Genomic DNA, 18,100 nt, shown 5'->3' on the forward strand with positions numbered 1-18,100 from the left:
CATGTTTTTTAATGTCACATTTCTAGCAGCGTATGTGGTGACAACCAAATATTTTTTAAGCCAACGTCAGCATATTTCTAGCAGTGTAGGTGCCTACAACAATTGGGTATTTCTGAAGCCAAAGCTGGCACATTTCTAGCAGTGTATGTGGCAACAACAACCAAGTATTTTTTAAGCCAACGCCAGCCCATTTCTGGCAGTGGTTGTGGCAAAAACCAGGTATTTTCTGAGCCAACGTCAGCACATTTCCAGCTTGACGAGATGGCTGTCAAGTAGGCCTGCAGCAGACCACTGTTTGTAGACCAGCCGTGTTTTTTAAATGTCACTTCATGACATTTCTAGCAATGAATGTGGCAACAACAACTAGGTATTTTGTAAGCCAATGCTGGCACATTTCTGGTGGTAGTTGTGGCAACAACAACCGGGTATTTTTTAAGGCTATGTCGGCACATTTCCAACATTGGTTGTAGCAATAACAACTAGGTATTTTTTAAGGTGATGTCTGCACATTTCCAGCAGTGGTTACTGTGACAACAATCAGATATTTTCTGAGCCAACTTCAGCTATTTTCTAAGCCAATGCTGGCACATTTCTAGCAGTGGTTGTTGCAACAACAACCAGGTATTTTTTAAGGTGATGTTTACACATTTCCAGCAGTGGTTACTGTGACAACAACTAGGTATTTTGTAAGTCAATGTCAGCATATTTTCAGTGGTGTCAGGACAGCTATCAGGCAGGCCAGTAGCAGACCACTGTTTGAGACCAACCATGATTTTAAATGTCACTTCATGACATTTCTGGCAGTGGTTGTGGCAACAACAGTTGGGTATTTTTTGAGACAACTGTGGTTATGGTGAAAACAACCAGGTATTTTTAATGTTGGCACATTTCCAGCATTGGTTATAGAAATAACAACCAGGTATTTTTCAAGCCAATGCCAAACATTCGAGGTGATCTTTGCACATTTCCAGCAGTGGTTGTGGTGATAACATTTAGGCATTTTTAAGCCAACGTCAGCACATCTTCAACAGTGACGTGACAGCTCTCAAGCAGGCCAGCAGCAGACCACTGTCTGAGACCAGCCAGGTTTTGTAACGTCATTCTGTGACATTTCCAACGGTGGTTGTGCTGACAACAACTGCATATTTTTAAGGGGACGGTGGTACAATGTCAGTGGTGGCTGTGGTGGCAATAAACCAAATTTCATTTTAAACCAAAACATGATGTTTTCCTAACCATAACTGAATGTTTTTTGTGTTTAAACCTAACCACACCTTAACCACAGCGTTGTCACAACATTAATTTGAACAGAAAGAACGTCAAGTTTCAACATATTGGCTACAAACAAAACAGACACATCAATGTAACATATCAGTGGTTTACAGAAACAAACAACGCCACTCACCAGCACTACAATGCCTTCATGCAGAGGACCAGTTGTCTTCAGCATCTCCTTCCCACCATCGTTGGAATACTCCCACTGTAAACCGTTTTCGATGAAGGTCTTTGTTTCAGCTTCTTCACTTTTTGCATTCAGTATGAAGTTTCCAGTAACTTGATTCTTCACAGCTGTCAGTAATGAGTGAAAAAAAAGTTTTTTTAATGCATGTGTGTAGGGGAAAGACTGCGGGCACGTTATGTAGTATTTCATTCATTAAACATCTAAAAAACTGAAAAGAAATTCATGATCAACCCCTTCCCCACCAAACTACTCTGAGATTTTCCTTTAGGCAGGGAACGTGTCAGTATGTATTCTGAGATGTTTGGCGCTGTGGTTAGCCAACGGTAATTTCTCCAAGTTGTGTGTCATCTCTTCTTCCCATGAGCTAATAAAAGCCAGAGAGGAAAAGAGTGGAGAGAGGAGGGAGGGCGATCCTGACTCACCACTGTCAGCCGCACAGAGAGCTATTGTAAGCTGAAAGATACAAGTCTGTCATATCTTTTCATACCTGAATACATTTTAGAGCTTTGTTCTCATTACTTCACACATATCAAATTGCAAATTGCATTTGCAGATAAAGTCTACTCATCTACATTGAGCTCAAATAGAAAGTCACTAATGAATGAGAAAGCTATTTTTCCTTTCAAATGAGCACAATAGCACCTGCGATGTGCAATAATTGCACTGACATCTATAATAATTCACCAGGACAGACCATATAGACTCCAGTGGTATTTGCTTTTGTCTGTCAGATTTTCAGAGTTGAAAATAAAGGTTCTCACATTGATGGTGTTTGTTAGATGCCACGCTAATTAATTTCTTGTTCTCAGTAAAAAAGCTGTTAGGAAAAAGCTTCAGGCACAAGGCACCGTGAATTCCTCGCTTTACAACTAACTACTGCATCAGTGTCAAATTCAGACGCGAGAACACGGCTGGTGATTGACATTCGCAGACCTGTACTGCACGAAAACTTCGTCTTGCACCGATCGGTGCGGCGAGGGTGATTTTGACAAGATGAAACGAAGGATGTGGGACACACTCACCAATTATATGAGGGGAAGTGTCGTTCTCTTCGATCACAATGTGGCGGGCTCCTATTGGAATGTCGAACATCTTCAGCATTCCTAACAAGACAAAGACACACGGCACGGTTAAGCTGGGAGCCTTACGCAGCAGGCACTTATTCTGGGCTGTAATAGCAGCCAATTATTTCTGAATCAAGACAGAATCCTTTGTTTGATGACAGTGCAGGATACCAGCTGTGGTCAAATATAAAAGATTGGAACATGCATGAGGCCTCTGGACTTTGAGTTTAACCTCTTCCAGTACTCCAGGATGACATTACTGTATTTCAGAAGCTGAGTTTTAAAACTAGCGTGAAGATACTGGTATCATTATAAACAAAAAGACCTAAGGAATCCGTTAGTACCAACAACTTAATGCTTGCTTTTCAGGAAGGAGGTTATTTATGACTACAAAACTAGACACAGTGCTGAGGGAATACACTGTTGACGTGCTATGTTCCCCTAAGGATCCCCTGTCCCCCCCCTTAAAAGACAAAAACGGGTCTATGGTAGGGAGGGGCAGAGTGAAAGAGGGTAAATGATGACAGTTGCTGATTCAGCACAGGCCTGAGCGTCCACATAGCTGATAATTACCATTCTTTTTGGGTGTCTTGGTGAGCGTCAGCTTCACGGTGCGACAGTGGGAGTTGTCCCCCTCACACACTCCGCATTTGTCCTCTTGTTTGTAAGAGCCGACCTCCTTGTCGCAGCCTACATGCTGTGAAGGGAAAGGCAAAGACAGTCAATCAAACCAGGGCAACACTGTGCCTGACTTTCATGCAGACTGAGATTACTCCACTGGGAAAATGATGCCATGGGAAAATACTGCATGCATCTGGTTTGGAGGTTTAGGATGATGCATATTGGAAACACACCCAGACATAACAGGAATGTAGCCAAAATACGAGCAGCTGGCCTGAAAAAATAGAAGTCTCAACTTTATGCCCAAGGTGAATAATGAGACAAAATAATGTCTGTGGGTGTTACAGCAGAATGCAGAAATATGCAGTCATTGAATTTCTGCATAACTCTCTCTAAGCGCACTATTTTAATCATCAAAATACACTTTAGTAAAGGTTCAGGCACAAAGGGAAAATGACACTTCCAAACCCAGCTTGCCAGGTGATGTTTATTATGACATATTCTTCCTGTTAAGCCCTGTTTCCACCAAACACTCTCAGCATGGTACCTTTGAAACCAAAAGTAACCCTTCAGACATGGTACCTAGACCCTAGTGTTTCCACTACAAACAGCACTCTTTCATGTGGGCGGGGTTGTTGTCACTCACTGCTCCGTCCAGCACTCACTGTATTTCCTCACTACTGGTGACACAGAGGGAAGTCTGCACCTCAAGCTGACATTTTCAGAACAAAACAGAACAGGATGCAGTGAGAGTCTGTCATGATGGAATATCAAAAAATAGCATGTTTGTGCATTTAGTCCTTCTCAGGCAAGGTCAGGGGTTTAGTGTTGCCGGAGCCCACAGGAACTACGCTCCACAATGCTTTTTTCTCCACTTATTCCTAAAAGTATATGTCATATACAAACTAAAGTAATGGTCAAAGTCATTAGAGTGAAATATAAGGTGTGTCGATGGTGTTCACGGAATCAGCTTATGTATTGAGTAATACCTTGTATATCATCTGCAATACGAGGCTGCACATTGACATTTTCAGAACAAAATAAAACAGGCTGCAGTGAGAGTCTCTCTCCATGGGATATTTAAAAATAGAGGGTTTGTGCATTTAGTCCTTTTAAAGCAAGATCAGGGGTTTAGTGTTGTTTGAGCCCACAGGAACAACGCTCCATGACGCTTTTTTTTTCTCTGAGTGAGGATTAGAATATATGCCATCCCAGTCGAAATTAACATATATAAACACTTGAAGACTCGTTACTAAAAGTGCATGTCATATAAAAACTAAAGTGATTGTCAAAGTTGTCACAGTGAAATTCAAGATGTGCTGACTGAGTCACGTCATTGAGTAACATAACAAGTTAACGTTCAACCTTAAAAGTTGCTGGCAGAGTGACCGTCCTCTACTAACCAATCAGCAAACTGCAGTGTTCACAGCTCCACCTTTTAGTACCAGATCTGTGTGCTAGGTACCCCAACAGCGGGGGGACCAAAAATGGGGACAGTATGGAACGGTTTTATTGGTACCATCCACAACTTGTCACAGTGGAAACAGAAAAAAAGCGTACTGAACTGAACCGTACCGCTCGGTGGAAACAGGGCTTGAGTATCCCCCCTTCTTTCAAAAGCTTTTTTTAAAGTACAAAAATCATCAGATTCTGGCTGAGAATGTGATTTTAGCTGCTGGTTTTGCTCTGATATACTCCAGGAAATGCCACAAAAGAGCAGCATATTTAGTACTAGTCTGACAGAATTTAGCATAATGATCAGCTAAGTTATTTTATAAGATTTTGTTTTGGTTATCACAGTCCCTAAATGGAGGTAAAAATATTTTTTTTCTGGGAAAGGAATCTCCAGACACCCCATTTGCAATTCATTGAACTAGCGTGCTGTCCTTGTGTAAAACACAATGTTAGTGGCAGTGGATGAGAGACTGTGGACAGAGCAGAATGAAATATTGATGTTTACATGTTCATGCTTGCTAAACACATGTACTGATAAAGAACTGGCTACTTACTCACAAGGTTTAACTGCACTTACAGTGACGAGCTTAGCTGCCGTCAGCTCGTTAATTGTTTAAGGGAAAACAAAAAAAACCCCAACATTTTAGCTTATTCATTCTACAAGGCGCTGTATGTAATAATGTGGCCAAAACGGTTACCGCACTCAAATTCAAAATACTGCCGTGAGTCGTGTCCACCCCCCCTCCCCTACAGATTCGAGGTTGCTGGACAGCGGCATGCTGGAGACTGATTTGTTTGCCCATGGGTGGCTGCTGTGGCAGGGCCGCGTCGCTGCGTCCTTGATCTGCGGTTTTCCAGCGGACCGTTGGAACAAGTCCAGCTTCTCTGCTGCTAACGCTGCTGCCGGGATACAGCTGAGGAGGAGCCGGCTGCTAATGCTATGTACCGGGGACACTGCTAATGCTGCTTGCCGTGCTGCTGTAGCTCAGTCGTAACCTTAACTAATGCTGAGACTCCACTGACTGCGTGACTGGTAGACGGCGGTGGGTGGCGCAACAGGCCAAAACACAAATTCAAAACATAAACATGATTTGCGGACTGTAAAAATATTTTTTAAATGCGAATATTCTGGCTGTACTATTGTTGTCGGTGAGATCAGTATGTTATATGAACGTTACTCCTTAGTCTCTGTGACATATTAGGGGGATTTTACGACTATTTGCTTTGGATTTCTTACATATAGCTCCTTTAATTGTTATACACTGCAGCGTTTGTTCTTTTGTTTTTTTGTTTTTGTTGTATGTATGGATATCCTTCTCTGTTTTCTCTGTCTTTATGTCGAGGTGTAGTTTATGTTGGTTGGCTTTGTCTGTTTATATTTGTATGTGCTTTATTTGAAAAATCTAATAAAAAGAAAAGAAAAAAAAAAGAACCAATTAAAAGAACCAATAACATCGGAGCTTGTTCATACTATGGTCTTTGATAATGTAGCCCCAGGGCTCGTTTAATACCGGGTTTCAGTGCCCATTGCTACCGGTTAAAGAAGGGCAAATTTAGGTGGGCAATGCCAAATGTGACTCACACGAAAACCTAGCTTGCTAGCTAATGTTAGCTACTTTGCTAAAAAGTAACACTAAATGTGAAGTTATTGGTACATTTTCATTTTCAGTTGTTTTCAATATCATACAATATCAGCTGGTTAAACATCAATGTCTCCTCTGTCACACTGGGTCAACCATACATACTTCTTTGCCTTGGTTTGAGGCTGCAACTTTGCCAGTCAAAGTTCACCACAGTTGAATTCCACACATTTCAAAGATGCAAATGTTTTATTTGCTCCTTTGCTCGCATTGAATGGAAGTGAATGGGAAATTAATATTTGCCGATGTTAATTCCTGCATGCGTGACTGTGCTCTGAAACATGCATAGAATTTACTGTAGAAGGCAACACCACATGTTTAATTAATGATTGATTTTGTAGCATTTTCCTGTTGCCTTTATTGAATTTATCAAGAGGGCAAAGAGTCAGGCTGACTAACCACACTAGACTGCTTCTTTGCATTAGACTGTATACTACGCATCCATCTGCCAGGACACTATGTCAACCCTTCCTGACTACCCGTGGTCTTTACCCCATGGATGCTATCCATTAGTTTTACATACCAGACACTCTCCTCTGGCGCACACGCTGAAGGGCTCTGAGTAACTGCAGCGGGTCCCATCGTGCATCACCTGGTTCATGAACACCACCTCTCCTGTTTCCTTTGACTTACAGCTCAGCTCACACTTACGGGCCTCTGAAAACACACACACACGCACACAGCTTGGTTCATGCAAATGTATTCAGAATCTGAGAAAAACATCAGAAGGACACAGAGGGAAGATAACACCCACCTGAACCTATATATGCGTGAGAGCAGATGCTTCTGCAAATGTAATCTGTCCACTTAAGCTTTGAAAGAGAGAGCCAACTTTGCTTCGCTCTTTACAGACTCACCATCTGGGTGCTCGTACGGTAGCCAGGTGTGCTTGATGTTTTTGTGGTATTTGTTGCTCCTCTGGACGCACTGCTGAGCACGGAAGTCCTCGTAAGGGCCAGCGCACTCCTCTGTGTTGCACATCTGGTAGTCAAAGGCAGAGCCGGGGCAATCTCGCCCACCGTAGGCAGGCCTGATGAATGAATGACAAAAACAAAACAATGTCCTTAAAGATGTTTTCCATCTTGATGTTCCCAAAGATCCAAAATTTTTCATTCTTAGTATGATTGCAGGAGGTTTTGAAAGAAAGGCTGGATTGAAAAAGTAAAGGAACTTTAGCTATGGAGCCAATAACGTAGATTAAAGGTCTCAAACAAATTTATCAAGTGGTGGAGTCCTAAAATGACCCTTTCAATCCTTTCTATACTCTCTTAAACTACTTATATGTCACACATCTTATAATAACTGACAATTCTCCGTTCATTATTTTATGAGACACCTCTCTTTTTAGGTAGAGGTAAGTGCAATTAGGTCCCTGAATTTTATGGGCAGCTGGAAACTGACAAGAAAAACTAACTAAAAGGTTAAACTGTATTTAATTGGACTAGAATGATCAGATGTTTGGATGTGGGTGACAAATGAACAACACTGGGAGCAACGTTTCAGTGTGTAGTGTGGTAGTGTGATTTTGATGATACACCCCTAGAATAATGACTTCTTCTTTTCCAAACAGGGCATCAGTGTTTCTGTTGGCTGACTGTACATCTTCATAGAGCAGTGGTGTGGTGGTCACTTATGACGTAGGTGTACTACTAGGTAGATGGGTAGGTTAGAAAGGAGGAAGTGGGTATACTCTTCTATATATTTCAGTGGCTTTTTGGCTGATAGGTGGGTACACTGTAAACGGACAGAAAAAGAGGTGGGTATACCCCGTGCACCTGCCTATACACTCCACTAACCACTAGCAAAGGGAGAAGTTTTACAAATGTGGACTGACTTTAACAATAAAATATGCTAAATGAAGTGAAAACATCATCATATAAAACTTAAAGAGGACCTATTATGCTCATTTTCAGGTTCATACTTGTATTCTGGGTTTTAAACTAGACATTTTTATAAGCTTTAATGTTCAAAATATACTCAATTTTCCTCACTGTCTGTGCTGGAATACCTGTGTTCACCCTCTGTCTGAGAGGCTTCATTTAGCGCCTGCCTCTTCAAGCCTCCATCCTGAAAAAAGCCCAGTCTGCTCCAATTGTTCAGCATTTCCAGGTCCTCTGCATGTGCACTTTTAGTGTCTCTGCACCATCATTGCACCCGGTGGATGGATTTTAAAAGGGTATAGTGCCACTTTCTATGGTGAGAAATCACCAATAAAAGCTTCTACACCAAAATATTTACAACCGAACACGTTCCAGCGGGAATATGATCAAAAACTTGGGAGTAATGAACAACTTCGGCAACCAATATTCCTCTGACATTAGCATGTAGCAGTGTACTTGGAGCCCTGGAAAGACTGTAACGGAATATGGCGCCACCTTCTACAGTGAAAAATTACCACTAGAAGCTTCTAAACCATAGACTGTATATTAAGATGGACGATATATAGCTCGACCAAAAGTAAAGCTGCAACATCTCTATCGCCTCCTGGTGGCTGGCTGCAGTACAGGTCATAAAGCGCACCCTCTCCATGTTAGTGGATGGGACATGTGCCAAACTAAAAACTCAAAGTACACATCAAATAAATTTTCCCCAAAGATGGTCTTCTGTTTCTTAGCTTGTAGCTATAGTACATGTAGCAATATACTTGCAGCTAAGGAATGACCATGACAGTATTGCCACAATTTCTACTATTAAACATCACAATTGAAATCTTTTATACCACAATATTTATAATCAGATATGTTCCAGCAGCAATATGATCATAAATCTCAGAAATTAGTAATATCAGCAACAAAGATTACATGTTCTCCTGATGTTAGCATGTAGCTACATGTAGCAGTGTACTTACAGCCGAGGAATGACCATAACAGAGTACAGCGGCATTTTTGACCATGAAAAATCCCCAATAAAAGCTTACAAACCAAAATCTTCACAACCACACATGTCCGAACAGGAATATGAAATCAAGGAGAAATTAACAATATCAGCAACCAAGATTACATTTCCCTGATGTTAGCATGTAGCTACATGTAGCAGTGTAGGTTATGTAATGTGCCTCGAGCATTCAGAACGGTCTGAAGCCAGAGGTTTTTACCTGGGGATTACTCCTACATACGTTTATCTCATTATTTGAAACTTTGGCCATGTTTAATACGAACTTCCGACATTGTAACATCTTACTGTGTATATGACAGAAAAAAAAGGAAAAGCACTATAGGTCCCCTTTGAAATAATCATTAAGTTTTTGCTTTGTTTTGGCTCTTCAGTTTTGCATTCACACTTTTACAGAATATCATAATCAGTTGGATAAAAACACAGAGTGTATAAACTGTTAGGCTGCTGAAAAACTAGCAGTTATCTATTTCTCGCCACTGCACTCACGGAGGGTTGTTGCACTGTCTGCTGCGGGAGCGAATTCCACCTCCACACGTTCTGGAGCAAGAGCTCAACTTTGACCAGGACCCCCAATTCCCATCATGGCCCTGAGGCTCCTGGCTGGATCTCCAGATGCAATGGCCCTTAAAGCACCACTAAAATATGACAAAGACAAGAGAAAAGACTCGCTGGGACAGAAAGAAAGGTCAAAATGTTGGGGTGTCAGTAGCGTAGTGGGTTTGAATCCGGCTTGCGGCGCTTTACTGCATGTCAGTCCCCACTCTCTCTCTGTCTCCCCATTTCACCCTCTGTCCCGTCATTAAAGGCAAAAAGCCCACAAAAATAATCTTAAAAAAAGAAAGAAAAGAAAGGTCAAAATGTCTAGACTAATAATGTTGGCATTTGAAACCATTTCAGGTTTTTTGGTTTCCTCTCTACTTTTTATCTCCACTAAGAACTCCACCGCTCCACCGATTCAGAGACATTTCCTACCTTCCCTGGTGCACACTCTGTTCCATCCACCGGAGGCCCTTTTTTCGTTTTACAAAAGTACTGGTTGTCAGGATGACTGCACCACAGTTGCTTGCAAGGGTCGTAAGTTCGAAACTGAATGAGAAAACAGTAATTTTGAACATTAGTTACTCTTTTTTGGCAATGTAAACAAGCTCATTCATTCAACTTCTTCATGCTGCAGGAGGAAAACTAACCCTTACTGTACACCACTGTCACATTTGGCTAAATTTAACATGTGTTTGATTGTTTTAAAGTCCTGTGAGGAGGACATTCCTGTCCTACTATAGCAGCATGTGTCTCCAGCAGCTTTGATGTATTATAGTATTTCTAAGTGTAAAAACGCAACAAGCTGTGTTTATGGGTTTATATATTCTGTATTTGTGGTGTCTTAACATATCATATTATCTGTTGTGCTGCATCAAAGGTCCAGTGTGTAAGATTAAGGGGGATATATCGGCAAAAATGGAATATAACAAGTATGTTTTCTTTAGTGTATAATCATCTGACATAAGAATCATGGAATTGCTTTATTCAGCATTTTTACTGGTCTCAATCACTGGGTGTGTTTGTTTTGGAGAGGAAGAGACCTCTGCAGATAATATGGCTCCCGGTAAAACCTCCTGAACACTGAAGGAATTCTAACAACACAAACTTTCAATCTCACCGCTAGATGCCACTAAATCCCCCTAAATCTTACACACTGCTCCTTTAAAGAGATAGCTGGGATTTTTGTGTAAGTGTATGAGGTACTTATCCAAACTGAGTGTTTTACCTACAGTAGATGGCAGCCGGCACACCCCCAGTTTGGAGAAGCAGACATGAAGGGGGCTGCAACAACATATTTAAGCCACCTAAAAAAGTCCCCCCTAAAAAAATCTGTATCAGTTTAAGAGTACGCTATATTTAGAATATTTTCACCACTTTACCTTGCTGTTAGACAGCCCTTCTGATGGGGAATGACTATAGTCTTTTCAAAGTCACCAGACTCCTTTGGCAAAAGCAGCTCAGTCAGGAACGCCTTAGTCAAAGAAACTTCATTTCCATTAGCAGTATTATATTTGGAGGCATGGCTCTGTCCTGGGGCCCCTCTGCCTTTCCTCGGGCCTACAGAGAAAGCCTCTTTCATGCGCCTACATGGAAAGCAGAGAGAGTACACCTCTCCGCCCCTCCACGCGTTTGCATGGAAAGCCTTTAGACAGACAGACCACACTTCTCTGCCCTTCCATGCGCCTACATGGAAAGTCTAAGGCAGGGAGAGCAGCAGCAAAGACTCCCTGGGAACAGACCAGAGCAGCATCAATGACAAACAAAAATGACACTGATAAGTCAAACACAGCATGAAAAGGAGGAGCTGGGGTGGTGGTGGGTCACAAAGCAGCTTGCAGAGGAAGCAGCAACAGTAGACAGGCCAGAGCAGTTTAAATAGGGCACCCTGAATGAGATTCACCAATTGGCTGCATAGAAAGGACTCATGTGATCTATCAGCTGACCTCCTTCCATCAATCAGCTGCTCCATCTGTTGATTGGGCTGTTTGAGATCAGCTGGTGTAGCCGGGATGTGAGCTGAGCTTGACACCGTGTCCCGCCTGAACTAACACTATGCTCAATTAATTTTACCTCACAGAATACAGAAGATGCTGGAATGCTAAATAACCTCTTATAACACCAGTAAAACAATACCACAAACAAACTCACTGATCAAGGCAGCGGTAGACCAGGAGGTCCTGTGTTAAGTGAGGTCACATTTGTAAAATAACTGTTCTTGTCAAAGCAGTTTGGTGGCTTTGAAAAGAGCCATAAAACAGTCTGTCTAACAGCAAGGTAAAGTGGTGAAATTATTCTTAATACAGCGTATACTTACATTGACACTGATTTTTTTTCCCAAGTGGCTGAAATATGTTTTGCTGCTGCCCTCGTCCCCAGCAGTATAATGCTGTGTTTCCATGGCAGTACTCCTGCCTGCTTCTCAATCCTGTGGGCTTGCTGACCACCATCTAGTTTAGGTAACACACTGACTGTGGATAAGTCCCTCATACAATCACCATTTTGGGGATTACACTAATGTGAAAGACTTACAGCGGTGCACATTTTATAACCAACACCAAAATCAAAGCGGCACTGCTCATCCATTGAGTAATTTATCCCGGGGAGCTCAGGAAGCTTGGGCCACTTGTGCTCAAAGGGATCATCCAGCAGGCAGTCATAAGAGCTGAAGAGAAGATGGAAGAAATAGAGTCAGAACTGTGAGATCTTTGGAGACAGACCAGACAAGGAGAAGGTTCTACCCAAAGAAAAAACATGTAAGCTATGCTGTGTAAAACCAACATGAGGGGAGTGGCATGATTAGCACATACTGGATGTATCGATTGAGCTCCTGCTTGCTGCAACGTGACCAGTGATAGCGGTGGAAAGCTGCTTGGACGAGCGGAGCCATGATGCTGCCCATACTGGTCTCATCAGCACAACGATTCCCCTGGCCGTCGTGCTCCATGCCGAGCCTGATGGGACAGAAATAGGATTATTGAACAGGAGGAAAGCAGAGTAGAGGAGAATTAAGGGCAGGGTGGCAAACCTCAATACTTATTGATTAAATTATGTCCATTGAATAATGTATCAAAAACACTCATGTAATGATCGTTGGCCTCAATGCTTATTCTCACTCTTAGTACAATAACCTGTTCTTTGATCATATCATTTCTGATCTCAAAGCATAGATTTATTTTTAGATAATGTTCTTCTTCAGAGATGTTTTGTATATTTTGCTGAATAAAAAAGTGCCAAAAACAGATCAAACCTGCAACAGTAATTGCCTTTTACAAAATTCCTTTAGGCTCTGTGTGATGATTACTGTCATAGCATGCAGCAGGATGTTGGATCTCGGCGGTGCTACCAGCATTTGTCATCGCTTTGTATTGAAATAAAGTGAAATGCTGTTTTGCTGAGCTCTCTATTAGCTACACAGCTTCACCCACCAACAGCTCTGTATTACTGAATCCCTGTTGAGCCTGGAACATCACATCTCATTAGCCACTGACACAGTGACAAGGCCTTATGGGAGCAGTGCTTATTAAAGGGACAGCTCACCCCAAAATCAAAAATACATATTTTCCTCTGACTTAAAGTGCTTCTAGCCTTGTAATTCATTCACTTTTATTGTTTTGGTTTGTGTTGCAGAGTGTTGGATGTCTGCTGTCTCTTGAATATAATGGAACGAGGTGGCACTCAGCTTGTGGTACTGAGTAGTTTCATGTAGGAAGAATTTTCGTTCTAGCAAACTACACCCACAAAACATCTCACTGCTCAGACGGAATGGCTGTCATGAGCACATGCCTGTCGCCACTGAGTAAATGTTTGCTGCCTTCTGCGCAGTAAGGGGCCGTACACATGCCACATTTTTTTGCGCCGTCAATTGTTTTCAATGTAGACGTGCAGCACGCTGTTGTGGTGAACATGCATTCCTGAGCGCCCGTTTTTCAGGGCGCAATGGCTGCGCTCTGAGAGTTCAACTTTTGGAACACAGCAGCGCACACTGCATGTCGTTTGACAAGGGACAACCAATCACAGCCTACAGATATCTTTCCCTTTTTCTGTAAATATCAGTCTGTGATAAATCTTGAAAAGTTGATCATTTTAATGCAGGGCTATCAGAGCTTTACATCTGTCCCACAGACGATAGGCCTACACACTTATAAACAGCGCCTGGAAGAAGATCAGCTCTGCACTCAGGATTTCAGCTAAATAGACTATACAGTGCTTCTTAAGGCTGCTTAGCAACCTCAGATGCAACCTGCTGCCGTGCTCTTGAAAGCTGGCACAAAAAAGGCACAAGAGTAGCACACAGCACCTAACCTTGTGTTTTCTAAGTGGTTAAAGACGTGGCATGTGTACGGCCCCCGATACAGCCGGTGGCTATGGTTCAGTAGAAAGAAAATAGTTCCTACATGAAACTGCTCACAACAAGTCCTGTGGATTATCTTAAGTAACCGGGTCATGATTTCATTGCTGTTGAGTTTTTCAAATGCATTTCACCACCTAGAGCCATCTAGTTCAATTATAGACACTTCACACTTAACATAACCATTTCAAATGGGCTCTTGTATTTCCTGATGGTATGTTTCACAATGCAGTAGCTGACGGGAGGTAAACAGCGATTAAAGTTGTTGTCGTAGCAACAGAATAGCAACAAAACAGTCTATAATCGAGAGATCTCTACGGCTGATATCTCCAACACTCTGCAACTCACACTAAAACAATCTAGACTGATAAACTGCACTAATGGTAAAGTAAAGTAAAGTAAAAGTAAAGTAAAGTAAAGTAAAAAATCCTTGATGAAAAAACAACAACACTGAGTTTTGGAGGGGTCTGAATGCTGCAGGCATCTGTTTTTTCTTTGTATTGACAATCAACTAAAATGTTGTGGACAGGGGATCAGAAAATAGCATCCTGTAATCCTGAGTCGGATAACATGTGCATTCTAAAAGTCCAATCGATGAGCAATTAAGGCCTATTGCACAGATACTCAGTGATGGTTCACGCATGTATCATTAGGACGAAAATTGCTACTTGCCAACCCCAAGCATCTGTAGAAATAATTACTATAATTTAATGTTGCATTTTGTCTTCTTTTCTTTAGTACATTTTCTTTTTATATTATATTTCTCTTGTCTCGTTAGTTGTTTTACTTGTACAGTAGGTACTTCACTGGATGTGAACATTGGCTTAAAGTGTCCTGAACATGTTTTGAGACCTTCTGCAAAAGGCTTTCTTCCAAGGACCTCCAAACTAAACCTGAGCTCTTCAATCCGACGCAGTATTTTTAGTAGTGTAGGATTTAGTCAGAGAAACACAGTCTGTGGTCTTATGTGAGATGGAGATCGGCTTTGTTACTGCATCAATACACATGGTGTAATGTGCCATGTAGTTATTACAGTTTTAATTTTTGTCTTAAATTTAGTTTCAATTAGTTTCCAGAGTTTGTTTGCTCATTTCAGTTTAGTTTTTATTGTTTGAAAATGTTTAGTTTCACTTTAGTTTTTATTGGTTTCAGTATTATTGTGTTTTGTGTTTGCTGCGAAGCACTCCAAAGCCTGTAAGCCAGCCACGGAGCTCTGAGGCCGCTAACAGAGCTCTGTGGAGCCACCGATTTCATCTTCAAACAGGAGGCGGAAACACGCTGAAGCTGGGAACCTTTGTCAACTTGCCAGGGAGCCAAAACTAGCCACAGTAGTTTCTGGTCTATTTTCTTTTCTATTTCATTTTAGATCAAAACCACACACACACACACACACACACACACACACACACACACACACAAGCAGACAGAGGCAGAAGATTAGTTCTATGTGTGATTAGGAAAGAGAGCTGGAGCGGAATTGATTTTCAGTCTCCTACATCAGCCACGCACCTTGCTCACAAATTAAACTGTCAGATTCAGATGAAGAGCTGTTGCTAGAAAAATATCACTTCCAGCATGCAATTGGCAGAAATTATAGCCACCAAGATTGGCAGTAATTATAAAACATTCAATACCTAGAAATGGGACGACTGCCCATCCACAGACCCTCCTAAGGTGAATGTGATGATCATGATATGTAAAACAACTGCTGTATTTGTACTTCACCCATATGACATAGCATTTAAAAGCTATACTCCTCCCGGTGCCATTAATGCCGATCATTTCAAGATAGAACCACCACAGCAGGCTCCATAAACACTTCTGTCTGTCAAAAAACAAACTCTATGAAGCATTATTATAATCCACAGATCCATAATATCCAGACCAAATCACAGCGCACAAAGCCAGACAACCTCACTCTAGTGAAATATTTGTCAAAACCCACTTTTACATCCATAGATATCCACAAACTGCCCTGGCATCATTTCAAATTTTCATATTTCTCCACATATCATCCATAATTTCTCCCTTTCTACATATAAACAAACCAAATAGCATATCTCAAAATGGAGGCGAGCTCCTGGCCTTTACATTGACACCTCACTTGAGCCAGTAGAAGCTCCGAAGGTTGTTGCTATATAGATAAAGCACTTTTCTATAACACATCAATGATATTTCAATGGAATAAATTACTTATTGACTTATTCATACTTCAAAAACAGCATCAATAATTGATTAATATGGAGGGATCAAAATAAAATAAAAAATAAAAATCAACCAGCCACCCTCCTCCCCTGACAAGTAAAGAACAGTCCCTTCACAAGTAAAGAACAGTCCCTAAAGTGCGGTGAGGTTTGTGGACCGTTACCTGCCACAAAGAGAGAAATGTGAATGGCTCGTTTCTCCTCTGACATGCCACATACCTGTGTGCCGCCACGGCTCGGCTGTTCAGGTATTTCTGGGCAGTCATGAAATCAACAAAGAGGAAATTATGGACATGGACATGGAGCCGGACTTCTCCGTCGCCGGTAAGCCCTTATCTTGCGCCGTATTTGACAGGAATACGGTGTCTGTGACCCCCGTTCAACCCACAACCGGCAGGATTCGCCTTTCGTTTCTGCTGCTGGTTGAAATCTGTACTCGCACAGCGTGCTCCCGAATGATTTGTTTTGCTTGCGCAAAACTATTTTTAGTCGCAAATGTGAGTAAAATCCTCGCACCGCAGAGCTCTGTGGAAAACAAATAGCATATATAAACAAATCTAACCTACAAGTAAAAAGAAATAAATAATAACTTTCACTGCTTAAAGATATTCAATAGCTCAGCTAATACCTGAAATGTCACTGGATACCTTGATTGCCAACCAGGGCCTGAGCTGAAAGAAAGCATTTCCTGTAGTTTGGAGGTATTTAAACAGCCACACTTCGAAGCTCCACGGCAATTTTTAACCCCTTGTTGCGATCATAGACTGTTAGAATTGTACAGACACAATAACTAAATGGCTAACTGGTTATTTTAAGGGGGAAACGATATACGATATACAGTAAGCTCCTAAATAGACATCTCTGTCTTTGTTGCTTAGTTTCTCACTCAAAATCATACCTCCAGTACATTGTTTTACCGTCTTTTTTGAAAAACGCCTGTACAAAATCTTAGAAAAACATGTGAAAAACATTTATTTTCTATGATATAGTTACCTGCTTTGAATCTCGACAATGTGTGGCTTCATAATAGGGTCCCCTTGTGTTTTCAAGCTAATATCTCCCAGTTGTAGTCATCTGCAGCACACTTTTTCAAGAAAATATCAAGGCTAAGATAAAAAACCAAACACTTTCATATATATAACTCAATGTCAGAAGCACTTACATTGATTCTGTCTGTTAAGAAAAAACACTTAAGAGTATTGCCTTTCCAATTCGACCATGCATTACATGTGATATAAATGGAACAAGAACAGCTTACAGTTTTCTTTGGGAATGCTTTGGATGAGCATTTCAGTTAAAGAAGGTGAATTTTATAGAATATGTATGAGTCAAACTCATTAATGGCATTTACAGTCTTTCATAACTCACCTTACCAACTGAGCGTAATTCTTCATTAGATTAATCATTAGGCTGTCGGCTCACACCTTCAATAGGCTGATGGAGGAGGTCATGAAAACTACAAAGCATTCAGTAGAAGTCTCTATTCTGAATAGGTGAATGAAAGAAGAAATTTTCCTTTCAAGATCTACTTTACAGAGCAGCTGTCAGACTTGCAAAAGAACTGCAAGTGCACATTTTCCACTCACTGAAACATACAAGTTCATAACTTCGACAATCACATCACTCAGGTTTCTGCTGGCTAATGTATTTAATAAAGGATAATCTTGATTTTAGCAATGCCTTTAGCCGAAAGACTGTTTCCACCAAGCAGTAACTTACAGTTCAGTTCAGTGCAATTTTTTTCCATTTCCACTGTGAAAAGGTACTGATGGAACCACTCCATACCATCCCCATTTTTGGTCCCCCCTCTGTTGGGGTACCTAGCACACAGATCTGGTACTAAAAGGTGGAGCCGTGAACACTGCAGTCTG

At 41.4% G+C, this 18,100-nt stretch overlaps 1 protein-coding gene across 1 annotated transcript in view; it reads right to left on the bottom strand.

The window, feature by feature from the left end:
- Positions 1-18,100, bottom strand: part of LOC125881243 (A disintegrin and metalloproteinase with thrombospondin motifs 14) — an 85,582-nt gene that overhangs the window by 9,729 nt on the left and 57,753 nt on the right. The window contains exons 8-16 of the mRNA XM_049564322.1: positions 12,485-12,628; positions 12,207-12,339; positions 10,110-10,223; positions 9,624-9,772; positions 7,100-7,272; positions 6,766-6,899; positions 3,100-3,223; positions 2,485-2,565; positions 1,406-1,569 (exon numbers count right to left, since the gene is read on the bottom strand). Coding sequence (XP_049420279.1) covers positions 1,406-1,569; positions 2,485-2,565; positions 3,100-3,223; positions 6,766-6,899; positions 7,100-7,272; positions 9,624-9,772; positions 10,110-10,223; positions 12,207-12,339; positions 12,485-12,628 — 1,216 coding nt within the window. The remainder of the gene's footprint in view (positions 1-1,405; positions 1,570-2,484; positions 2,566-3,099; positions 3,224-6,765; positions 6,900-7,099; positions 7,273-9,623; positions 9,773-10,109; positions 10,224-12,206; positions 12,340-12,484; positions 12,629-18,100) is intronic.

This window comes from Epinephelus fuscoguttatus, linkage group LG20, assembly GCF_011397635.1.
Source record: "Epinephelus fuscoguttatus linkage group LG20, E.fuscoguttatus.final_Chr_v1".
Lineage (NCBI taxonomy): Eukaryota > Metazoa > Chordata > Actinopteri > Perciformes > Serranidae > Epinephelus > Epinephelus fuscoguttatus.